Source organism: Chrysemys picta, chromosome 3 (genome assembly GCF_011386835.1).
Source record: "Chrysemys picta bellii isolate R12L10 chromosome 3, ASM1138683v2, whole genome shotgun sequence".
In the NCBI taxonomy this organism is placed as follows: Eukaryota; Metazoa; Chordata; order Testudines; family Emydidae; genus Chrysemys; species Chrysemys picta.
The window spans coordinates 67,648,926-67,675,364 of record NC_088793.1 but is presented as its reverse complement, the minus strand read 5'-3'; the positions used below and the strand labels follow the sequence as shown (position 1 = coordinate 67,675,364).

General features: G+C 40.4%; 1 protein-coding gene across 1 annotated transcript; it reads left to right on the top strand.

The window, feature by feature from the left end:
• TBX18 (T-box transcription factor 18) lies at positions 1 to 26,439 on the top strand. Its single transcript, XM_005310732.5, has 8 exons — positions 1 to 442; positions 1,808 to 1,991; positions 4,111 to 4,212; positions 7,590 to 7,761; positions 16,306 to 16,473; positions 18,076 to 18,140; positions 21,564 to 21,658; positions 25,611 to 26,439. The coding sequence occupies exons 1-8, from the start codon at positions 148 to 150 to the stop codon at positions 26,333 to 26,335; spliced, it is 1,806 nt and encodes a 601-aa protein (XP_005310789.1). The 5' UTR covers positions 1 to 147; the 3' UTR covers positions 26,336 to 26,439.

Below are 26,439 nucleotides of genomic sequence, written 5' to 3'. Positions count from 1 at the left end.
CCCCGCGCCCCTCGCCTGGGGGATCGGGAGGGCGGCAGGGAGCGGGACTCCGCTCAGGCCGAGCGCCGCAGCGCGGCGCGGCTTTGGCCAGGGGCCCGTTGCGTGTCTATGAGCGGGGTCTAGGGCGGGGAGGTGTGCGCGCCGGGCATGGCAGAGAAGCGGCGACCCTCGCCCGGCACCGCGATGAGTCTCAAGGCTCACGCCTTCTCCGTAGAGGCGCTGATCGGAGCCGAGAAGCAGCAGCACAAGCAGCCGAAGCGGCGCAAGCTGGGCGGCGAGGAGGAGGCGGCGGCGGCGGCGGAAGAAGCGGGCAGCGGCTGCGAAAAGGGCTCCAGCGAGGGCGCCGACAGCGCCCCGTTGCAGCCCCACGCTGGGGCAGTGTCGGCGCCTGGCAGGAGCTGCGGCGAGCTGGAGCTGAGCTGCAGCGTCCGGGGACCCGCCGGTGAGTCTCCTCCCTGTTCCCATCCCACCGCGCTGGGCGCTGCAGCGGGGCCGGGACAAACCTGCCCACCCCGCACAAGCTGTCAAAGCAGCCGCTGGCCCCCCACACCGGGCACACTGAGAAGGGGCGGGGGCCGATTCTGTCCCAGAGCCGAACCCCGGCGTGGCTCATCTTTGCTTGGTGTAAACCCTCCTGCGCCGGGTCAGTCACTGCTGGCTTCGCCCTCTTGCTGTTTTGGAGGCTCACGCTTCTGACAGCTTTTCAAGTTTCTTTCCTCTCTCCTCTTCCCCTTTGAACCCGGCTTGGCTCCGGATCCAACACTTTCCTCCCCTGATTATTTTTTCTCTTTAACACCGTGGGGCAAAAATCCCGCCCGCCAATGAGCTGGTAGTAAAATATCTGTCAGAGCGGAGATGTGTTAATTAACCTTCTCCAGGCATTCGGGGAAACCAACGGCCTGGTGCGGGGCGATCATGTTAATTTAAAAGTTCCTTTCCCTGGTATTTTTGACAACTGTATTTCAGGCTAACAACACCCTAACCCTAATACTAGACGTGAAAGAGCCGAGGCGAGGAACAACGGGGATTCGTGTCAGTTAAAAAAACCGGTGCATTAATATGCCAGAGAAGGGCAAACTCTGCAGAGCTGAAATCAAACGTCCAACGAAATCTGCAGTTAACGTTGCGACGCTAATTCATTTCCCGCAAGCCCGCAAAAAGCAGCGCAAATGGCCTGGCTCGCTCTGCCCCGGCAGCACCAGGAAAACAATCAGCCCGATGTGTTCTCGGTGCCAGGGGTTTGCTGCATGCTGGTGCTTAGCCCTGACGCTGTGCTGCCAGGTCGCACGGAGAGCCCTGTCTGAGATGGGGGTATGGTTGCTGTTTAAAAGACACCCCTCCGGCGTCTGTTATCAGCTTTGAACTCCAGGGCCAAACTCTGCACGTGATCGCGGCTGATTTTTCACCCCGCAGTTGCACAGGCCGCGTAGCTCTGCGCTGGGCCCCCGCCACGGGAGGGCCAGGAGGGCCTCGGCCCCGAGAGCTATGACCGCGCTGTGTGTAATCGCTGGGAAGGACGCGCGCTGGGCCGGGAGAGTGCGGGCGTCTTGCAAAGGCCCGGGAGATGCTCCAGGCCTCTCGTTGCCTCTCCTCTCGCTGCATTGGGTGGCGTGTGGAGACTTTTGACTTGCTCTTTCTCTGTTGTTTTGGGGACAAGGGCTGGACCCAGCAGCCCTTCCCCGGGCTCTTCTCCGTCCATGGAAGAGCGAGGCGCTCCAAAGTCCCTGGGAGCCGCGGAGATCCCGGGCCCTGCTGCTCTCTGCCTAACACTCTCCTCTGCTTCCCTTCCTCCCGGGTCTCATTCCAGGCAGCTGCGAGGAGAGTTTCCTAGGAGGGTCCCCGCCAGTGTCGCCCGGCGGCTCCCCCAAGGGGTCTAGGGCCGGTTCCCCTCCGCCAACCCCGCAAGCGCCCCGGGTAGATCTGCAGGGAGCCGAGCTGTGGAAGCGCTTCCATGAGATCGGCACCGAGATGATCATCACCAAGGCAGGAAGGTAAAAAGGCGCCGCGCGCACTTATCTAGTTCCCCCTTCTGGGGCAAATGCACTAGGGCAAAGGTACCCTTCTGCGCCGGGCTGTTCTGCTGCACCGCAGGAGAGACGCAGAAAGCCAGCACTCAGGTTCCGCACCGCTGGGTGGGCGCAGCAGTACCGCGGAGGGAGAAGTTGCTTAGCAATTAATCGAATTCAGACGGCACTACCACATCACGATCAAATCGCGATGGGAAAACTGAAGAGTTGAGGCCCATTTTCCCGCAGGCAGCACATTAGTGCACGGGTCCCCGAAGAAAGCAATAGTTTGTTAGTCATTTCCACCCCACACTCATAAATACAACACATGAATAGTATAAACTGGCTTATTAATTTCTAGTCTCTGGTCCAATTTACAGTTGCAGGACATGCACATTTTTCTTTTTCTTGGTACCCCTGTTGTTTCTTGGAATTAGGGAAAGCTGGAGTTTCTAAGGCGGTTAATATGGCTAAAATTAATTCCGAAGTCCATTGATAAAGGAAGATCAGACTGAGTACAAATGAGACAGGATATCCTAACTGCCCACCTGATTTATGCTATGCTCTCCTTCAGGTGGATAAACACATTGTCTCATGATATTGCTTTGTTCATTCATGTTAATCAAATACAAAATCTGATGCTGCAGAAGCCAGATTTTTTTATGCTGTTTTGGACAGCTAATTTATAATAACTATACAGATGACATGCACAGTCTAAAATCTGCAAATACATCAAAGTGGATAAAGCAAATTGATTTATGAGCTACGTAGATCACAATAATTTTAGATGGGCACAGGAGCATGTGGAGTTTTAGGTTTCCTGTTCATTAGGATGAAGTCTATGAATGTTGTATTCTTCTAGAATAAACTTTCCCCCCTTTCCAATGGATACACATGGCAAAAACCTGGCTAGTATAAAAATATCTGAACGTATTAGAAATTACAAAAACATATTTGATTGAATCCATATGCTACCTTCTCCATTTTCAGCAAGGCTTTATTAATGATTGAAATGCAGTCTTAACTAGCACAAAGCAACATTTGTCTTGAGGGTCCAGTCAAAGATTTTCCTTTTTTATCTTACAGGTGCACTGAAATAACAGTAAGAGCGAGTTAGCCAAGACAGTTTCACCCTGCTTTTTATTTAGAAATTATAGAAATAACATATATTTTTTCCTTCTACAATTTTAATTTTGCTAATTGTTTAGAACAACAGAAAACACAGAATTTAATTTGGATGGCATTTGGATTTATGTAATAAGAAAAAATATTTTATTAATATGCAGTCAACTAGTCATTGTAAAGTTTCTTATTTTTGTCCTTCAGAATGAACTTTTCATCTAAAAGGCAAGTGTCAAACACACACTGAATTGAGACATAATTTTTTTTATCTAAAATCTCCACATTAGTTAACTATTCCACTTTTGGACACCAAATGATCTAAATTATGAACTTATTTATAAACATACTTCGTACTTTGGTTTCTGTTTTCAATAAAGATGTTTTACTATACCTTTCAAACATAGAACAACTCATGGACTTCACCTTTAGTATGTTGCAAACCGTAAGTCCCTTCTGAATAAGGAACATATTGTTTGGTTCTAGCATGGCACATTGAGTTTTATAACTGCATCCTTGTTTTATATTTATATCACCATGTCTTTAATGGTATAATTTGCTGATATATAAGTGACATCCCTTTGCTGCTGTCAGTACTTATCTGACAATTTAAGTTTCTGCAGGTTGTGATCTTGCTTGATAAGAACTGTTACTTGCGCATCTCATGTAATATATGTCTAGTAAATAAAATCTCAAAACAAAATGACTTACTATTTAACAATAAAGTTGAAATGAAATGGTGATATTTGTACTCTCAAAATGTATCACAAAACATATGGAGCATTGTTCAGCAAAAATGCACTTTAAAAATCTGTTGTGACCTATCAAATGGACCATTTCGTGGCTATGTGGCCATAATGATCAAAAAAGACTCTTACAGACTTCTCTGTATTAGGGAGGGGGTACTCACAAACTGGTTACTTTGCTGTACAACTGTTCCCAAATCCGTTTCATATTAAAATGACCTCCCTTTTTCTATGTTCAGGCGGATGTTCCCCGCAATGAGAGTGAAGATCTCAGGTTTAGACCCACATCAGCAATATTACATTGCCATGGACATTGTGCCAGTGGATAACAAAAGATACAGGTATAGTAATTGTAAAACTCAAAGCTTGTGATGCAAACCATACAGATACGGCTGTTGGCAGAGAATATTAATCAAATATATATCAACAGAAGGTAGAATGTTACGCTCTTCCAAATTTCTATTTTCATCTCAGTGCATAAAAATAAGTTGTTGTGCCAAGTATGCAAGAACAACTGCAGTTTTTATTGAAGTGCTTTCTACATTAGGCTTATGTTCAATAGTTTAGCAGTCAGTTTTTTCGCTTTTACAGATTGCAATTTAGCCCCAGCAAAGAGAAATTTTTAATGTATTTTGTTCCTAGTCCATGGCTACATACATCCACTTTGTGTCACTTTGTAGTTATTTCCTATAAATAAATAAATATTAAACTTATATGTTCTAGTGACACTACATTAAAATGTAAAGCATTTAAATGTTCTTGAATTATGGTTCAAATGGATTTATGATAAATGCTGCTCCTTGTGTTATGGATTCAGATTAAAAAGGGATAGCAGGTAGGTATCTTTAGTGATTTTTATTTGAATTAATTAATGGCATTTCTGTCTATAAAACTTCATATTTTAAAGAATATATTTATTAATGAATGACCAGTTATGCTAATTATTTCTTTAACACTTCAAAGAAGGGTCACATTTATGTGAACTCTTACCAGGGCAGTCCTGGGCTAAGCAAGTAGTCCTAAGCCTATTGGACTACTGGTCTGATGGAATGTTTGCAGGTTTAGGCCCACAATAATTACTATTAGCACTTTTAGAAACTTTATGAATCAAGGGCCTGACCTTATTTGCCATTAGAGTCAAGAGAAAATTTTTACCAAGTGGTTCAGTGGGAGCAGGATTGTGCCCAATGTAAGGACATGTTATCATTTTGGTTATTTCAACCCATTGTTAGAACAATTCAGTAAATCTATTTGCCATAGGTTTAATTGTAGAACTATGAAACTTTAATATAGGGAAAGAAGATCAAGTTGAACAGACTTACTGTCAAGGAATACTTTTTTCTCACCATACCAACACTGAGTCTGAACTACATTTCTTGTGTAACTAAAATCATTTTAACTGTAATTTCCTCCTTCCACAGGCACATTTATGACAATTTTAGTTTTGTTTACAGAGAAATTTTCAGCAAGGTGACAATATTGTTCACTGAGAACAATTCATATAGTGGTTGTCTGGTGGGTTTTTTTTTGTTTGTTTGTTTTTGGGATTATGTCATAACAAACTGAAACAGGTTTTCTCTGGGCTAGAGCAGTTCAATTAAAATGGAAAATCTTTATTCTGATTTGGGTCCAAATTAAGACTTTGTCAACTGGTCATAACAGAAATGTAAATTTACACAGTACTGTGAGCATGTAGTTTCAGATCTTTATAAACAGCAATCTTTATGTCAGGACTTGAATAGAGTTAAAAATTCTGATATTCAAATGAGGAAATTCATATTAAATATTAGTAGTTTTAACAATGAATGTGTCTCTTTCATTTTAATTATATATGTATTATTATAGTCCTTGCTCTCTGCACTGCTGACTATTAATTTAAAAAACAACAACAACAAATTCAGCTCATGTTATCATATATAAAATGCAGTAATTTCATGGTTGGCACACACATATTTTTGTTAAGAATTTAGTATTATGTTTATTTTATCTTCCTGGTAAATGGTGGTGTTACTTTTACCTGATTTCACTTTTCTATAAGCAAGGCTCTGATGCAGTGGATGTATTCTTTTATACTGATTATTATTTTAGTCCCATTACTGTGCTTGATACTTTGCTGTTCAGATGTTCAGGGCAGACAGTTTGTAAAGAGATACTATAACAGTTGTACACTGGGCCCAATCCTACTCCCCTTGAAGTAAATGATGAAACTTTAACTGAAATGGTGTCAGTTGAGGATAATTTACATTTAAACATAGCAAAATTAAGCCTTATCTGAAAAGTTAGGTATTGTTTTTAAATATTTTAAATAAATTTAATGAAGTACAGTTTGTAATGTTCACATCTTAAAATAGGTAAAGAAAATATTAAATCTAATTCATTCACAAATTAAAAATAATAATAAGTCAGATAAAAATATTAAAAGAAATAACAAACTGTATGATTTAGGTAGAGGATATTTCTCCATCGGAAGGAATCACAAGAAAGTACATATCATTTCATAATTGATGGCTTGATATGATTTACATCCATACATATTTGTAATGAATAATTTTGTTTCCACTATTGATAATGTTGCATATTCTTTTTTCTCTTAAAGAGGAGACCCGTACAAAGAGACATACCAGGTGAAAGTGTTGAAAGACATTTCTTAAAATTAAATCGAACTGTTAATTTTTTTTGCTAAGGGAATTGTTCTTTTTACTGAAGAGTGCATGCCTATCAGACATATTATTTGCACAGTTTTTAATTAGTGGGTTTTAAAAAAAAATAATTGTCCTGCAAAATAGCTGAATTCAGAATAAGATATTTTTACTGAAGGATAAGATACTTTTACTGCAGAATGACTTTGTTTATTTTTTTTATATAAAAAGAAACATAATAGGATGTGGGTTTTTTATTTAAATATTTCTGTGGTACTGTCAAGAAGATCAATATGGTTCTCACAGAAATTCTCTCATTTTAATTTCATTCTCTTTTTCATTGTCGCAAGATGTGTTGTATCTGGAATAGTTTTATTTGTGGACTGTTTTATGTTAGAAACAACATGCTAAGTGAGTCATGTAAAGAGTTGTTTATGTCATTGTATAAATTAAGGGCCAGATTTTGCTCTGTTACACTGGAGCCCATCCAGAGTGATGCCATTGAGATCAATGGATCTATGCCAGCGTAACTGGTGATCAGTGGAAAGACAGCAACTGGCTTTAATGGGAGTTGGATAAGGCTCTAAATGAGAGCAGAATTTGTTCCTGTCTATTGTAGATACTTTTGCTAATATTTTGTAACTCAGTTGTTTGCAGCAACTGAAAATTGAACATTGAAATGAAAGTAAATTAAACATTTTATTTGCAGCAAAGAAGACTACTGTGTTTGTTAGTGCAGCTATTAAGGTAATCTTGACAGTGATGAGAGAGAAGGCTTCCCAAAATGCTGTGACTTTGTTTATATTGATTATTTGCCCTTTATCTCTCAAATCGCAGTTGAATTTCCTAGCTATTTTTATAGACTTCTTTTAAGTTGTGTTTTCCTTCTTTTTCTTTTTCTGTTGGAAAAATGATCACTTCTTTCTGGGATATTGTGACTAGATCCATTGTAATTATTGTCCCTCAACATTTGTAGATTGACGGGTGCTGTATGTACGAAGTCCTGCTATATCAATATAAATCATCCTGATGAATTATTTCCAATTTCATTCTGACAGATGTTGGGCTTCTTTTCATAGGTATGTTTACCATAGTTCGAAGTGGATGGTGGCCGGGAATGCTGATTCACCAGTACCTCCTCGTGTTTATATTCACCCTGATTCACCCGCCTCAGGGGAGACCTGGATGAGACAAGTGATCAGCTTTGACAAACTGAAACTTACAAACAACGAGCTGGACGATCAAGGGCATGTGAGTATCCCGTGTCTTACAATATTACAAACTAGCACATCAGTCATCACGTAAAGATTTTATGACGTGTATCTTCTGTTGACAAGAATGAACTCAGCCTTGCAAAGCTTCATAAAAATTGACCAGCACACATACAAAATCTGCTTGTTCTTTTGCTTTGATAATTGATTGATGATTTTTTAAAAATGGATGCTAGTGTATTTGCCCCTCAAAAATATAAGGCCCCCGGGTAAGTAGAATTGTGCAAGACTGAACGAACTAAAGTAAAAGTACAGAATTGCTTTTATATTTTACCACCATATTTATCTATCTTGCAATTTCAGTTTTTATCAAAAAAGTGTGCTTAAACTCACAAGTAGTGAGAATAAATATTAGTAATATGTAATAAGTTTATGTGAATAAAAAGTACATTTAACTGGTTTTTTTAACCTAAACATTTGTGTGAAATCCCATGAGGTGTTAATAATTGCACTCCAAAATGAACAACATGGGAGCTGGGTTCACTCTGATAATGATTTATTACATACCTTATGAAGCAAGACCCTTTCACAGCTGAGGCTCATTACTTCTGAAAAAGCTGGCAGACTGCTGCAGTATGAGTGTTCTGTTTGCAAGCTCTGAATTGTTTAGTTATGACATTATCTAATGTGACAAAATGTGTTTATATTCATATTTCCTTTTCTCTTGAAAACTGTTGAAACATGACAGATGTAAGCCAGCGTCTTTCCAACAATCCCTAAAATAGTTGTACTTGACACCTTAGGAAATAATTAAAAAACAAGAATTGTTTTTAGACAGGATGAAGTCTTTACTTTTGACAAATCCAGTAATAAATGGCAAATGTTGGCTTTCTTTCAAAGGGAACATTGAACTCAAAGTGTCTGGAGTTTTAAGAACTTGAGTGACAAGTCGGAGACCGGATGTGGGTTCCATTGACTCTAAAGTGGCCAGACTTATTAAATAGGATGATTCCTCAGTCACAAAAAGGAATAAAATGGAATACCCCTAGCACTGTATGCAAAGAAGCTATATATAGCTATCAGCACTTTTCTTCTGTGCACATTTCCTATTGAAGTCAATGTGACCGCTGCTTGCAGAATAGTGCGAGAACCTGGTCCCAATTGTAAATTCTACAAGCACCTCCATTTTTTTCTAAAGAAAATATGTGTCTGTAGGGTATGTCTGTACTGCAATCTTAGGGTGTGACTGCAGCTTGGGTGGATTTACTGAGCTAGCTGTAACCTAGCCAGGTTGGGTAAGGGAGCAGTGAAATCAGGGTTCCAGGTGGATTAGTACAGCCCATGCTGAATATCCCTACATGGGAGGGGGTAGTAAAGTGATGGGACCAATTCATAACTAATTAAATAATGGATTTGCACTAGGGATAAATCTGGTCCAATAACTCTGCTGTGTTAAGCCCTGTTCTTTATCTCTGCACTCTTTTTTCAGTTCTTTGCCTATCCTTTGTTTATGTTACATAGGTATGAGCAACTATTTTTTCCCACTCAGTTGCAAGAAAGATTCATAGTATGTTATTGTCAGATGTTGCAGGAGTTAGATTGCTGTTTCACTGTAGATATGTCCATAAAAGGTTTTGAATTAACAGTATTTCTATTTAGGATTTAACACCTCCCCCCAATATTTACACTCTTTATCTGTGGATTATGATCTGCGGGGTCTGATTCTGCAATCCTGGAATGAATAAATGTTACTCAGCATGAGAAGTTCCATGGGTTTCAGTGGGATTACTTGTGTATCTGCAATTAATGTGAACGGGTTGCACCAACATTTTATTGAAGTGCTTAAAAAGCGAAGAGAGCTGTAATTCTGGAAGACTCCAATTCTACAACTGATAGGCTATGTCTACACTTGCAGTTAGTAGTGTGATTCCCAGCTCGTGTAGACATACTCGCACTGTGTGCTAAAAATAGTAGTATAGCATTGGTAGCCTGGCCAGAAACAAGCGACAGCCTGACCTAGCTGCCCCAAGTACGTATTCATGAGGTGCAGACCGGTTTAACTCAAGGCAGTTAGCCAATGCCACCCCTCACCGCAGCCCTATGTTACCATGGCTACACTATAGTTTTTAGCGTGCTAGTTCCGTGAGAGCTATAGAGAGTATGTGTAGGTGAGCTGGGAATCACACCCCTACCTCCAAGAGTAGACAGAGCCAACCGTTCAGGCAGATTGTTGTAACCATTGACTTCAGTGAGGCTACACATGGACACAGCAGTCTGCCCATGTGCTATCAGTTGTAGGACTGGGGCTCAAGATTTAATCTTGAAGATGGACAAAGAGCCAAATTACTGTATTTACTGTACTGTATGCTATATTGGCCTTGCACAATATAGTGCAGGTATATACTATACTATATTGTGCAAGGCCACATTTCAGGCTTTCTTCCCCCTGAGCTGAAATCCACAGAGTTTGCAGCATATTCTTATTCATGGTGCAGAGAAATTTAAAATTACTGGAGCACTCTTTATTTATTAAAGTTTCAGTTTGGAAGCTAGCCAAGTAGTATTTTTCTACAGAGATTCAAGACACATTGAACTGATTCAGAACTACAACATCCCCCCACTCCCAAAATAAAAGAAAAAATGGAAATTTAAGGTTTTTTTGTTTTAAAAAGACAATAGAAGGTTGGTTGCAAAATTCATATTTCTAAAATCTGGGAAATTACGAACACTCACTGCTATCAGAAAAGGCAAAAACAGAAAGCAGAGACGTGTCTATCTCAATGGGTCAATTGTTTCTTTTTGAGTAGCATGGAATGCAGAATTGAAATGGCTGTGGAGCCTCTGGAGGCCTCCAGAAATAATGGAAAAGGAATAATTGCATATTTTGTGATGAATATAAGAAATAATGATGTTTCATATAAATGGGAATGCCCCACTTTTCTCTGCATGGTGGTGAAGAGGGGTGTTAGATAAGAAGAGCTAGCAGTCAGGCCCATGCAACATCCTAACATATTATCTTTTATATTCAAGGTCTGAATGTTCTTTCCTCACATCCCTTAATTTTGGTGGATTTTATGCTTTTGCTCAGGCAGAATGGCTTGGAGGAACCTCCACTTGGGTTCTATAGTTCTGCTCCCCACTCACTTCTTGAGGGTCATGTAAGGAGAGACAGAATTTAGCCCTCAGCCTTTGCCTCTGAACATATTTTACATGTGTCCAGTTCTCCATTTTGGATACCCTGTTGATTTTGCTCTTTCCAAACACCTAAGTATGGCCAGTTTACACACAAGTTTCTCCACTAGTGTTCTGGGGCTTGATTCTGATCCTTCAGCAACGTAACTCCATTGACCTCCATGGAATGACAGTAGTATGAGACAAGTTGGGGCCCTTAATGTACACCGTAGTACTAACTTACTGGCACTGGCAGCAGGGCCAGTCACATTTCACAAAGTTGCTTGCTGTTGCAACTAATCAATGACACTAAGTAAATACGTAAAATACTCTAAAGTCAACGTTACACATTTTTAAGGGGCATGTTAAAATACTAACCCAGGTGTCCAACTATCCTCAAGCTGTATGTGTAACTCACATTCATGTGAGTTGGGGCTACATATGTGAACTGAGGACAAGTTAGTATTATTAGTAAACATTTATGTTGTGGAAGTGACGAATGGCCAGCGAGGCCAGGGCCCTGTACAGAATGACAGTGCCTGCCCCAATTTTAGCCCTTTGTTTAGAACTGAACATGGCTACATTTCTTAATATTTTAGGGCCACTCACTTTCCGTATGAACACTTCTTGTAAACATTCCGGTGTGCTAATGTTGTCATCAGCATTTTGATTGGGAGTCCTTGTCTTCCCACTTTTATAGTAATGTTGTATAAACAGACACATGGACCAGATCTTGAAGTGGTTTTGCATGTAGAATCCCCATGTGAATTTTGCATGTGGAGCAACTGGAGGGTCAGGTGAAATTTATAAAGATACATTTTCAATGTGATGCTTGCGGACTTAATGGGAGTCACCCAGTTAATTTGTTGCAGACTGCTTTCAAAAGATAATGCATCTTAAATTATACAGGGTAGTAATCTCCACTGAGACACTGGGTTATAATGCCATCCCTTGCAAAGACATCAGTATAATTAATTCGAGATTTTTATGATGATGAAAAGGAAATCTTCATTTTACGACTGACACAGATAGATAAATATGTTGCACTCATCACACATACATACTTCCTCTTTCTTATACTAGCCCCTCTCCCCTGGAGTCTCTGGAATAGAGGGTCCCAGGTAAGATCAATCCTCTTTGATTAGAACTGGTTGAAATTTTCACACCCTTTTTATTGAGATTTCAATGGGAAAAAATTCAATATTTTTGACATTCTTCCACTAACTACTTTTGATAGAGAGTAGCTTGTTTTAACTCCTAGTTCAAAATAGAGTCCCACCTGTGGTATTTAAATTGAATTAAACTTGTCTATTTTCTCCCCTCTGTAATGCAGGGATCAGATTGCAGGTGGAGGCAGGCGATTGCTCTGCCCACCTTCACAAGTTCGGAGTAGCTGTAGATTTTTTGTTAAAATTACCTGCAATGAAAAGTTGAAAATGTTGACATTTAAATTTGCATTGCTAGGTTTTGTGAAGGTGATAGGGGGCAGTTCACATGTCATAGCCCCAAATGTTTCTCCCCACCTCCAAAGCCTGAATAAATGAGCTTTGCACAAAGGGTCAAAAAGGGGTTTTGCATGGTTGCTTGGCTTGGTTTTCGAGATGTGGGAAAAGGAAGCTGGCAGCTAGGAGAAAAGTGGCTGGGTTCCTTGTGCCGCGAGGCTGCAGGGCAAGGGGGGAGGACCCCTGTTGTGCTGGTGTTATGGATTGTCTTTTGGTTATGCGTAAGGCTCCCGTCATTGGGCTCCATTGTGGCAGGCATTCCATAAACACTTCTTAAAAAGAAAGTCCCTGCTACAAAAAATGTCATGTGTGGCTGTGCGTCCATCAGCTGTTGCCCGGCACTGTCACTTTGTATGGAAAAGGGGAGTTGCAGCAAGGGCCTTCTGCATGGCGTGCATGCCCGTGGAGCAGTAACAGTGGCTTCCCTTGTGTTTAGGGCCAGCTGTAGTCACTAATAGGGCCAAGGTTTGTTCTTCGGTGCTGTTGTTTTGTTCTTTGTGTCGTTCCACATTAAGAACAAGATCCTCACCACTATAGGGGAAGACACTTAAGTAATTTAAAATGAAAACTTAAATGCTGCAAGAAATGATAGCACCCCTAGAGAAATGATGCTATGGTACACTGATAGCCACCTGCCGTCACAGGCCACTGTGCCTCTTCTCATGGTTCCATTAAAATATTTGTTTACGTAGGATGATCAGGTAGCTGACGACCTTCATGGGTAATCAGTCCAAGAACAATGAGCCTAAGGAGGAACAAAAGGGAAGAGAGTGTGAACAAACTATTAACATAGTCATTGTTTAAAAAATCCCAACAATGCGATATTAATATTTAAGATGAGCTATTCTGGAAGTAAAATTAAAATGTGTGGAAAGCCAACTTGCTTTCTAAGAGCTGGACTGTCAGTTTGCAATTGCAGTTTGGGTTGTTGCACTGTCCCTGGAGCAGTCTGGGAGGGAGATTGGGACTCTTCAAGTCACAGAAATGGCTTGCCTGCCTTGGACTTCCTTACTCCCATTCACAGGGTGGACCAAGGCCTGGATCTAAAGGAAATGAACCAATATTTTGTTAAACCCAAATACTGTACTGATCTGCTTGTCAATTTGAGTTTAATTATCTTAAATAAAGAATGGAATTGTCTGAGATGGGTGTCGTTGACTGGGTCATGCTGTGTAATGAATTTTTAAAGGTATGCAGCCAATTTAAAAAAATAAGTTCAAGGTAATGTTAATTCCTTGGCCATTTTTTGCGTTTTGCATGTTTCCTGCTTTTTAAAAGACCCATACAAACAGGAGAAACTGACTGATTCTCCAGGGACAATGGAGTAGAGCCGGTCTACTCAGTGCTATTAAATGCACAGAGGAAGCAAACTGAAAACATAGAGGGTTTTTTCTCTAATCAATCTGTGATGGCATTACTGACAACAATAGAGGGTAACAGATTTTCAGGGAGAGGTGTGATTTAGTTATTTGCTTATTAAATTGGCAATGTCTTGGGCCCACTTCACCATTGCCCTGCACCTTGTGTAGTCATTTAACCCAGTACAAAGGCTGTGTGTGTGTGTAAACTTCTGCCTAATCAGAATAGTAGAAAAGCAATTTATATTCAATTATACTGGTGTAAATGACGAGGCAAAGTGCAGGGCAATGGGCAATTGGGGCGTTAATGTATAATTTTAGCTTGATCCTGCATTCTTAATGCACCCATCACTCTCTTACATCATCAGGTATTTAGGGTGTGCAAGGAATGCAAGATCATACTTTTGCTGTTATTCACCTGCTAATCCTTCTTTTATAGAAATTTTTCCAACAGAAAAACTCTGGAAAGATTGTTGGAAGAGATATTTAAACACTCAATTCAACAAAGCCAGTATATAGCCTTTTGCTCTATGTGAGGCTATAGAAGCTGGGGAAGTCACCTTGAATTAGAATAACCATAGGTAGGGCCCTACCAAATTCAAGGTCCATTTTGGTCAATTTCACAGTCATAGGATTTTTAAAATCGTAAATTTCATGATTTCAGCTATTTAAATCTGAAATTTCACAGTGTGGTAATTGTAGGGATCCTGACCCAAGAAGGAGTTGTGTGGGGGGGTCACAAAGTTATTGTAGAGTGGGTTGTGGTACGGCTACCCTTACTTCTGCACTGCGGCTGGTGCCGGTACTGCCTTCAGAGTTGCTGGCCAGGAGCCCAGCTCTGAAAGCAGAGCCACTGCCAGTCACAGCACAGAAGTAAGGTTGGCATGGTATGGTATTGCCACCTTTACTTCTGCACTGCTGCTTGCAGATCTCAGCCCTCAGCAGCTGCCACTCTCCAACTCTCCAGCTCTGAAAGCAGCAACGCAGAAGTAAGGGTGGCATGGTATGGTATTGCCACACTTATTTCTGTGCTGCTGATGGGGGGGCACTGCCTTCAGAGCTGGGTGCCCGGACAACAGTCACCGCTTTTTAGTTGCCAAGCTTTGAAGGCAGCACAGAAGTAAGGATGGCAATACTGCAACACTGCTAAAATAACCTGGTGACCCCCCCCTGCAACTTCCTTTTGGGCAGGAGCCCCAATTTGAGAAACGCTGGTCCCCCCCCGTGAAATCTGTATAGTATAGGGTAAAAGCACATAAAAGACCAGATTTCACAGGGGGAGACCAGATTTCATTGTCTGTGACGTGTTTTTCATGGCCGAGAATTTGGTAGGGCCCTATTCATAGGGGACTGTCTGAAGTCATTTATTGGAGCTCTTCTGATGTCATTGTCAAAAAGCCCAGTTGCAATATAATGAAAACCTTGATTATCCAGAAACTTTGCTTATCCAAAACAGGATCATGTCCCCCAACCAGGACTAAATGTATTAAAAAGTACTCTGCCTAGTCAACCCTTGTTTATCCAAGCTAATGTAATGTCCCCCATTTCATTTGGATAAATGAGGTTTCATAGTATTTGGCATTATTCAGGCTGGGTGAAGTTAAAGGCTCCATGTTGTGATGCCTGATTGCATAAGCACTCTGTGGCTGCTAAAGAAGCAGGAAATTTAAAAAAGGTTGCTCTTGAATCTTGATTAAAGCTTCGGCAAGCCAGTAGCTATGGGACTGGTGATTTATTTATTGATTAGACCTTCCAAAAGTTGCCAAGCTTCTGATTTTTAAAAAAGAAATCTTTATTAAAAGTATGTTTATCTTTAATGAAATTGAATAAAACATAAGGACAGATCTATGTTTTAAGCCTCCTTCAAAATGTAAAAATACCACCACAATCCTACAAACGATTATGGATGTCTTTAATTTGAGGCAATGATATTCATAAGATTTTTATAGGATCGGGGCCTAAATCCTTAGTAAAGGGAATTGTATCTGTTTACATACTGTAAATACACAGTTGCTAACGTTTGCAATTGTGACATTTGGTGGTTTTCTTAAAGCCACTGCTCTTGGACTCATGAGAATCTCAGCTTTCATTTTAAATAAAATCCCAACAAAGTATGTTTCTAGCCCTTATGGTCAGAAAAACCTACCAACCAAATCCACCACCACCATACCTGAAGCATTTTCAATATTTTCTTAAAGTTTCAAAATCCAGAAAGCAAATTGATATTTTTTTAAATCTCATATGATGAAATCCATTCCTACTGAAGTCTATGGCAAAATTCCTATTGACTTCAGTGAGGCCAGCATTTCACCACTCATTATTTTTTGAGTTCCTCACTCATGAATTTTGAATGCTTAGGGATGGCAATGTTGTAAGTACATAACGATTAGATTAGTGTAATGAGACCCATTATAAGTTATAGAAAACTTAATTCCAGGAGATTGCATGATAAGCAACACATGCCATAATCTTTTTCCAAAATGCTACTAGCATTGAAATAGCGGAGCATCCTTTCTAATAAATGTTACCTTTTCTTTGTTTTCATTTGTATAGATTATCCTTCATTCTATGCACAAATACCAGCCTCGTGTCCATGTCATTCGTAAAGACTGTGGTGATGATCTGTCTCCAGTCAAGCCCATTCCTTCAGGAGAAGGCGTCAAAGCATTTTCCTTTCCTGAAACTGTTTTCACTACTGTAACAGCATACCAGAATCAACAGGTAACTTTGGCTTTCTTGTTAATATTTTACTGGCTTTACGGAATATGTCAGACAAGTACAAGAGAAGAAAAGGATAAACTTTTATTTCACCACTTAGTAATAAGGCATTTGTCTAATACTCTAAATATTTAATAGCTTTTTGTATCACTGTAGCATGTAGATGCCACAACTGAGACAGGAGTGCCAGTGTGCAAGGCACTGTACATAGTAAGGGATAGTTCTTGACCTGAAATTCTGGCAGTTTAACTAGAGAGGACATAAGAAGTTCTATCCCTGTTTTACAGATAGGGATTGAGATACAATTCCCATGGGAGTTGGGTGCCTAAATACCTATGAGGATCTGGGCCAAAGAAACTAAGTCCATGTCTACACATACAGCGCTGCAGTGGCACAGCTGCACCGCTGCAGCATGTCCGTTTAAGATGCTCTATGCCAACGGAAGACACTCTCCCACCAACATAGCACTGTGCACACTAGCGCTTATGTTGGTGGAACTTATGTCACCTGGGGAGGTGGAATATTCACATCCCTGAGCGACATAAATTTTGCTGACATAGGCTGTAGTGTAGACATAGCCTGAAGGCCAGATTTTTAAAGATAGTTTGCCTAAAAATGCAGATAGGTACATAGGCCCTTCTGAAAATTCCATAGGTGCTTATCGCTCACTGATTTCAAAACACTTTCCAATGTTAGTCAAGTATTAATGTCCCCAGGTTGTAAAAGGGGAAGTTAGTTTTTAATTTAGTAATTCATAGCTTTCATTAACTTTTAAAGGAGCAGGATTGGCCCATAAACAACCTATTCAAATTCACACAGTGAGCTGCAGAGACAAAATTAAAACCCAGGTTGCCCGACTCCTACTCTTCTGCACTAGTCACTTTGTCTAAGTATAGCACACAATGACATCATATTTAGTATAGTAACGTTTTATTCATTCTAAATAATTTAGCACAATTATGTTTTGGTTTGTGTGTATGTTTGTATATATAAAGTTTGTGCTTATTAATGGCCTACTTTCTTCAGAAAGTAGAAAGCAAAATGATTTAGTGATGCAATATACATTTAAAGCGGGAGAGTCATCTGATTGATGAGCTACCATTATTTGGTAACTATTTTGTTGATTTAAAGAAATTACAAATATTTTATTTTCTTGTGTTCCATTTGTTTATAGTATGTACATGTGAGCATAGCCGCTTAATAGAAATCTTTCTCATTCAACATCTCCTTCTCTGCCTGTATATATCTTATGTAACTCTGTCACAGACAGGGAGGCTATGCACTGTCTTAGTTGAAGAAGCAACATTTTCCAGACAATTTCTTTCAAGAATCTCAACCAGCCTTGATGTAAAATAAACACTCATTGACTTCCTTGGGGGATGTATGCAGAGAATGATTGTGGGATTAGGTCTTAATTTATTGTGTTAAAAAGAAAAGCAGATTCAAATGGGAAGAAAGATCCACTTGAATTTTTATAATTCTTAAACAGAATTAAAATGGAAAATTCCAATGACAGCTCAGGTTTGGTGGGTATATTTGCTATGCATATCACTTAAACTGAATTGGTAGAAGTTTTGCCATCACTTTATTTTATTATCTTTACAGATCACTCGATTGAAGATTGATAGGAATCCATTTGCCAAAGGATTTAGAGATTCTGGACGTAACAGGTAAGCTTTGGAAAAATGGGTTTGTCTGCAGTGACAAAATCAATTTGTTAAAGAATGGTTACCATGCACACAAAAAGGGGTTTCTGTTCTTACAGACCTTTCAAGCTTGTAAGAACTAGGTGTCCCGGTGCTAGCCCTAGAGTTATAGAATTAAACCTAAATTCTGTGCATGTAATGACTAGTATACAATCTTGAAGGTTTACTGTTTAACTTGATTCATGTACTAATATACACTGCAGCTTATTGACATAGAACATGAAAAGAAAACTTGCACACTGTCTGAATGGTGATTCTTTTATGAATTGCATACTAAACCCTTCCACCTGAAAAAGAAAGCATTTAATTGTATTGCACATGGTGCAGTAATTTCAGTGACCACTTTGCATTTTGTTTCCTACAAGTGCTGTATTTATGACCTGACCTTCCAGAGAAGAGAACAAACTGTGTCGGTAAAAATGTTCAGTGTGTGCCTGCCAGTTTATTGAGCTTTTATTTTAGTAGAAGGGTGAAGCATTGGAGATCATTTTGGGCTCACAGCAAATCGCAGAAGAGCTCAGATTCACTTTTGAAGAGCAAATTAGTATTTTTTTTAAATGCATGATGTTGGGAGAGGAGGAGATGAACGTTACAACACCTAGCACTGTGGGGTCCTGGGCCATGACTAGGGCAGAAGCCCTAGTGCTATGATAATACTAATAATAAATACTAATAATACAAGGGGAGAGATGACTGATAGGAATCTACTACAAAGTATCTTAGACTTTCACACCAAGCACTGCTGCTGTCAAGGATTAAGAGTCTTCCTGATTAGAAACAATTGGACAAACTCAGCTCTGGGTCAAAATAGGCACCACTCCATTGGCAGAAGGAAGTTGTGCCTGAATATGCCAGTTGCGAACTTATGTTTGCAGTGTTGTTGTTACCATGTTGGTCCCTGGATATTAAAGAGACAAGGTGGGTGAGGTACTATCTTTTATTGGACTAACTTCTGTGGGTGAGAGAGACAGTACAGAGCTCTTCTTCAGGTCTGGAAAAGCTTTGGTGAACGTAGTCCTTTATCTTAGAATTGAGTAAACAACTAACTTCCAGATAGAGTTAGTTAAGGAAGAAGCAAATTAAATTTGCTGAATGCCATGCTATATATTTAATTAGAGAGAGAAATTCACCCTATGTGCTTCTGAACTCCTTCAATGACCATCTGATGGTATATTTGATATATCTTTAGCACTCACAGTATTCTTGGGGGTGTCAAATACCCCAAAATAAATAATCCCTGCACAGAAGCCTTTGGAGAAAATCCTCACACCACTGCAATCAATAGCAAAACTCCTACTGACTTCATTGGGGCCAGATTTCACCCTTTATGTTCCAACAGACTCCCTTGGAAGATGGGATAAACTTTTAAATCCAAAGGTGGGGATAAGTTAGAGACCAGTCTTGCAACTGGGTTTGCATGGATAGAGCTCCATTGACCTTCCTCAGGTTCTGTGTGATTGCAGGGGCCCAGCCACACAGATCCTGTTTTCGGATTGGGACCTGGTTGTTTTTGTTTTTGTTTTAAACCGTAATTAAATTCTCTTTGTGTGGACATTAAATGAAAAGTGTCGTTCAGAACAAGGAGAGCATGATGGAATTGTGAGGGCCTGAAGAGGGCCTCTTTGTAAATGGTTTCATTCTGCCTTTAAATACAAATCTAAATGCCCTTTTGTTGCAATAGGGAAGTTTACTGTAGAAGGGGCCAGATCCTCAGCTGCTACAAACTGATGTAGCTCCATTGAAATCAATAGTCCTATGCTGACTTACACGCACTAAGGACACGGCCAAATACATTTGGGAATGTGGTTCATATTTTCAATTCTTTTTGCAGCAAGTTTTTTTTTCTTTGAAGAATCTAAATGTAAAGGCTTTATTTTCTACAGCACTGTATAGTATGTCTTTTATACAGGCATTATAGTCTGTCCCGAAAGTTAAAATACTGTGGTGTCATTGCATTCTCCTTTTGGATGCATTTTAATTGTATATTGTGCTGCAATAACCTTGCCCTGTAACACTACATAAAACAATTCTGTTTAATTAAAAATATTCCCTTTCAGGTCATTTACAGTCTCACAGGCTGCTTTATAAAGATCAGTAGCCTTGCCCTTTAAAAGCACCCTCTGTACTTTTGCAAAGTGAAACAGAATTTATGTGCTGAGAATAGTTTCATTCTTCAGTTAGGCCTTAGGTTTGACACTATAAAAATCTTTTCCTCAGGAAGGTACCAAAATTTCTTTTCTTTAAATACTTCAGGAAAAACATAACTGTTTTGTTAAATAAACTTGGCCATTTAATAGCATAAATTAGGGTGGTGATAAAATGTGGAAATTGTTCGAAGGCATCTTGTATAAATTATCGCCTTGGCTACACTCCTCCAGGAGGTGGCTTTTATCTCCACTTTAACTAGAAGTGAAAAGTCACCATTACTGCAGAAAATGAAGGCTATGTTTTAGTCCAGGTTCAGCTAATAAATACTTTATAACTGTTTCCTGCAACATATCTGTGATCCTGCTGGAACTGCAGTGTGAAAAAAGCAATATCAGAAGAGAATGTGGATGGCCTCAAATCGGACTATTTGCATATTTCCAGTTTACAAAGTGTTGCTGTTCAAAGGCAAGCATTTGTTTGTGGTATGTGCTCGATGTCGACACTTAACAAGCCCTATGAGTGTAGCAATCAAAACTAGCAGCAAAATTATACCAGGGTGCTGACATAGTAGCTTTGTTTGTGAATTCATGGCACAGAAAGAATGACCTGAATATAGGTATAAGATCAAATTGATTTATATAAATGTATGTGGCACATCCAATGAGAAGGCTGGTTAGACAATTATTTCTATTTGTCACTCAAAAACCTATAAAGGCTGAGAGAAAACTCTTGAAGCTATTTTTCTAAAGATATTTTTTACCCAATAGCGCCAAGTAACAGGCTCAAAAAGAGCAGCACATCCATGAGTCACCCATCTTGTACGCACAATTTTCTGAAGTCAAGGAGAGCATTGAATCACATTTTAACAGAAGTCGTTTTATGGATCACTTTCCTTCTAATGTGAGATGGCAGATCGTCCTTCTGGCAATCAGACTTCTGTGGAAAAGTCCTATTAGGAAATTATTAAAGGTACTGCTAGCAGTTTTTTAAAAGTGATTTAGCAGCTGGAAACAAGAAGAGCCAGCACCATGGGACCAGCCAGCTCTCTGCGACCACCAGCACGTTCACGGCAGATCACTGGTGGTCCATGGACCAGAGTCTGAGAAACATTGTTCTAAAAATATTTTTTTTTCCTGAAACATACTGTGTGTGTGAGACTGAGTGATGAACTAGCTACAAAAAGTGACAAGCCAAATACAGATCATTCTTTTCACATAGTAGTGTTTTTGTTCTATTTAGAATGGGACTGGAAGCTTTAGTGGAGTCCTATGCATTCTGGAGACCTTCACTGAGGACACTTACATTTGAAGATATACCTGGGATCCCGAAACAAGGTAATAATCTTCTTTGTAGTCCTGAAAAAGCAAAATGTCTAAATATAAAATTGTGCTACCACTCCTTATGAAAAGCTAGATTTGTGTATCATTTACAGAAAAACTAAGCTTAACTCCAAATGTAGATGAATTTTTTTATTTTCAGAGATAGAAATAAGCTAATTTAACAAGGTTTGCAGTGAACAGGACAAAAGAGATCTATTATTGTAGCTTCTAAAACCGAGTACAGAATGGTTCAGTAAATTCACTGTTCTACAACATTATGCCAGTAATCATAACAAGGGAGTCATATACTGTTACTGACACAGCTATGTATTAACTTGAACATTTCCCCAGTACTTAATTTGCTTTTCACCAAGGATTAAGCCTTTAAATCTCTCAAATACAATAATCCAGACTAATGTGTATACTAAGCACAAAAACCCTAACCAACCTCGCCCTGCCCCAAAAAACAACAACAATAACAACGAACGTTCATTAAACTGGAACTGAAGTTGGGAATATTTTAAGAAGTGGGGGAGCCCTAAGAAAAGCACTGAGGTTCTGTCAGATAAACCCACAAATGTTACCCAGAAATTTCAAAATAAAGACTACACTTAAAATAAATATGGAAGTGCATAGTAAAGATCACCCAAACTACTGTAATTTTGATCCATTCCACTTCGTCTCTTGTGCACCTGTTACACCTTACTTGTAAAATGGAGATATTAATTAATTAAAATGGAGATAGTGAAGGACTCTTGCTAAATGAGGTTTTCATAGACTCTAAAGACTGTATTTTGTGGCTATCTACTTTGTGTCTATGCGATAAGTGTCTATGCTATGCATGTCTTCCCACTTACTTTGATGTTTTGCTGCATGTGTTGTCTGTCTTTTGGTCCAGCCCTTCTGAAGTTTGTAGCTGAATATCTTGCAGTATCATAACACTTGCATTTGAAATTCCATATGTCTGGAGAATTGTCCTGAGAGTGGTGCCCTTTGAAGAAAAGAAGTAGAAAGTCGACTCTTTCCAATGACTGCATAAGGGTGTTAATTTAAAAGTCGACAGGAGTAGCTTGTGATAGGGCAGTATAAGTGAAAGTACTTCAGTTTAAATGCTGCTGCAGTGGATATTTAATTTTTCTACAGGAGTAAGGTTATCAAGTTAAACTAGTTCTTGGTTTTAATGCCACTAATGTGGCTGAAGATGTGAGTTATTAAGGACAGGATGGTCTCTTGGTCTTGGCTGCTCTTGGGCAGAGATGCAGGGGCAGAGTTCGTTTATAGGTGACTTTCACCATGCATTTCCAGACTCTCTCGTGTGTGGTTTTAGTTTTCTTTAAAAAAGTGTGGGTGGGCTGGAGGAGGGTGCTGAAGTATTTAATAGATATTGGCAAATTTAACACTAACTTTCCCTTGGAGAAACTCCTTAGATTCTGAAAAACATAAGAACTGCTCAGCAACTGCCTAGAGACTCCAGCAGACTTTGCAAAGAGCTAGAGAGTGCCTCTCTCCATGTGGCTTTCTCTGGCCTACTGTGTAGGCCACACCCCTTTTTATGGTTTCCTGCCTCCCACTTCCCCCATAGTGGGGAGAGCTATGTGGAGGAGGGGGCATATAAAGTGGAACTTCTTGGGCAGAGGCAGATCACTCTCTGGGCCTGGGTCCCCTCTCCTCCCCGAACCCATCTCTCTGTGAGTTCAAGTGTATGTCTCATCCCTCCCCACCCAAACCAGATCTCTTTTGCTGCTTTCAATGCCTCCCCACACATGCCACGTGCTTGCCTGATGCAACCATGTCCCCTCGCCTCAACCTTTGTGGCAGTCTCATCCACATCAGGAAACGTTAATAAATCCTCAGAGCCTCTAGTATACATAGAAACCACTTTTAATAACTAGCCTCTTTCCTCCTCCACCTTCTAATAAAACAAAAAAACAGTCCCGGGCACCAATCCTTGCCATGGCCAAACACAAAATTGGAGTTTCTGTGCCAAGCCATTTTACGTTACAAAAAGCCAAAAAAGGCTAGGAGAGTGTTCAAGAAGTGAAATCATCTTCCTTTTTTTTTTAAATCATCGGATTTCCAAAACACACAGCTTTATTTGCCTCAAACTTTCCAGTATAGCTCTATGCCAGTATAATATCATACATGTGAAACTTCAGACAGGTTGGCTGAGTTCTGGCAAGGCTAGTGGTGTGTGTGTGTGTGTGTGAGAGAGAGAGAAGGCTTGCCATAGAAAGCTGACTGAATACTATGGACATACTTGAGTACATAAGCCCCCAAAGGCAGTTTATGCTGCTTGCTTACCAGGCTGATCTATCCAGGAGGCAGATCAACCCTACCTATTTACTTTTAAGTAACAGTGCTGTTCTGAAAGCAGGGTGGTCATATCAATAAACTTCCTGCTTCCCATATATGACTTACTCACAGTTCTGGTTCCCCTCCTCTCCCCTTCTCTGGTGGTCACACAGGCTGTGGAAGTTACAATTGCCGTTCACCGATGGTGAGAATGGAAGCTAGGTTTCTGGCAAAATTTTAGCTCTAATATACCTCTGTCTCCTTGCCTAGTAGCTCCACTACAGAGCTGAGACTTATCCTTTTGCTGAATGGTATCCTGATTTGATTGTTAGACGTTGTCTCCACATTGGGGGCACGTTGACACAGCCTGAGAGAAAAAATAGGTACATTTTAAATTGGGATTGTGAGCGTCTCATAGTGCCTGGTGGTAATCGATGCAGACTCTGGGCAGAACAAGAGGAGGCAGACAAAGTTCACTGGCAGTCTGGTATTTTTACTCATATATCTGTCTTGAAAAACTATTAATGTGTTGGGGGAAAAACTGCTTTGTGTTTCTTCACATCACTCCCAAGCTATCCAATTGTCATATATGACTCTTGAGTGGGGAAGAGTTGTAGATTCCTCCCTCTAAGGGCCATTGGTTTAGGTAATTACAGAAGGCCAAAAATGAGCTTTATGTGGTCATTTCTGAGGGAGATCTACCCACTAAGAACAGGAAGCTCTCCTGCAGCTAGGGAGACTCTCGGAGTCTTGACAGCTCTCTTGGGCTGTATTAATTAGTGCATTTTTCCCAACTCATTTCCCCACCTGTGTTCTTCAAGTATATGGTTCAGAAATAACACAGACTTTCTAATTACAACAAATTGTACAGTACAGACATGTCTATACATAGCTGTATGATCAGGATTTAAGAATGAGGCAATACACCTCTACCCCGATATAATGCTGTCCTCGGGAGCCAAAAAATCTTACTTCGTTATAGGTGAAACTGCGTTATATTGAACTTGCTTTGATCTGCCAGAGTGTGCAGCCCCGGCCCCCCAGAGCACTGCTTTACCGCGTTATATCCGAATTCGTGTTATATCAGGTTGCATTATATCAGGGTAGAGGTGTACTTCATAATATTCTGCCTTGATTTTCATGGAATCATTTCAACACTTGAGCCTCTACAGCTTGAGCTAAACTTTAAGGGTTAGTTCCCTAGCTGTAGCAGACTCCTGTCCTCTGTAGATCAGGCGCAGAGGGGAGTGTGTAACACACACTGAGCCCGAGGCTATAAATGCACTCCAAAGGGCAGGCCGGTTATAAATAATTCAGAACTCTTCTAGGGTTCATAATTTTGAATTAAGATATATTCTGAGTTGAAATTTGCAACACCAGAGTCTCAGCCCTGACAATTTGCTTCCAGTGTCTACTGAAATAACTAAACTGTGCGACAGGAGGACAAACCTTGATGTAACCTTGGGTGTATAGAGGGTTGCACAGTCCCAACTAGTATTCCGTAGTTAGTTAGTGTATTTTGAAGGGATAATATTTGTAACATTTATCAAAAATATTTGTACCAAACTGATCGTGTTTAGTACCAGGAGAGCGCAGGTTTCAATTGCTGATCAAACACAGTCTAAGACGTTAACTTTTTCTGGTATGCTATTTATGTTTTAAAATTCTCTTCCAGGAAATGCAGGCTCCTCTACTTTACTCCAGGGACCTGGCAATGGAGTTCCATCTACCCACCCTCACCTCTTACCTGGGTCCCCTTGCTCTTCTCCTGCCTTCCACCTGGGTCCCAACACTAGCCAGCTCTGTAGCCTTGCTCCAGCTGACTATTCGGCTTGTGCCCGCTCAGGCTTAACCCTTAACAGATACAGCACTTCTCTGGCTGAAACCTACAACAGGCTCACAAACCAAACCAGTGAGACCTTTGCACCCCCAAGGACTCCCTCTTATGTGGGTGTGTCAAGTAGCACAACTGTGAACATGTCCATGACGGGCAATGACGGTGATGCATTCAGCTGCCCACAAACCGGTTTATCTATGCAGATATCAGGGATGTCGCCACAGCTTCAGTACATCATGCCATCCCCAGCAAGCAATGCCTTCACCACTAATCAAACCCACCAAGGCTCTTACAATACATTTAGACTACACAGTCCCTGTGCTTTGTATGGATATAACTTTTCCACATCCCCCAAACTGGCTGCCAGTCCTGAGAAAATTGTTTCTTCCCAAGGAAGTTTCTTGGGGTCCTCACCAAGTGGAACCATGACTGATCGGCAGATGTTGCCCCCTGTGGAAGGAGTTCACTTACTTAGCAGCGGGGGACAGCAGAATTTCTTTGACTCTAGGACCCTAGGAAGCTTAACACTGTCATCATCTCAAGTGTCTGCACATATGGTTTGATGAAGCCTCTTAAGGAAAAGTACAGTATGTTCGGTGTCTACGATGTATTTCTCTTGGAATATGAAAGGACACAATGTAGCTTGTAAAGTGTATATATAATATGA

What these genes read in the sequence shown, in the direction of transcription:
- TBX18 (XM_005310732.5), top strand. Translation starts at nt 148, where the DNA reads ATGGCAGAGAAGCGGCGACCCTCGCCCGGCACCGCGATGAGTCTCAAG. An exon ending in AGCTGGACGATCAAGGGCAT is followed by an intron (nt 7,762 to 16,305) that starts GTGAGTATCCCG and finishes TCATTTGTATAG; the next exon opens with ATTATCCTTCATTCTATGCA. An exon ending in CAGCATACCAGAATCAACAG is followed by an intron (nt 16,474 to 18,075) that starts GTAACTTTGGCT and finishes TTATCTTTACAG; the next exon opens with ATCACTCGATTGAAGATTGA.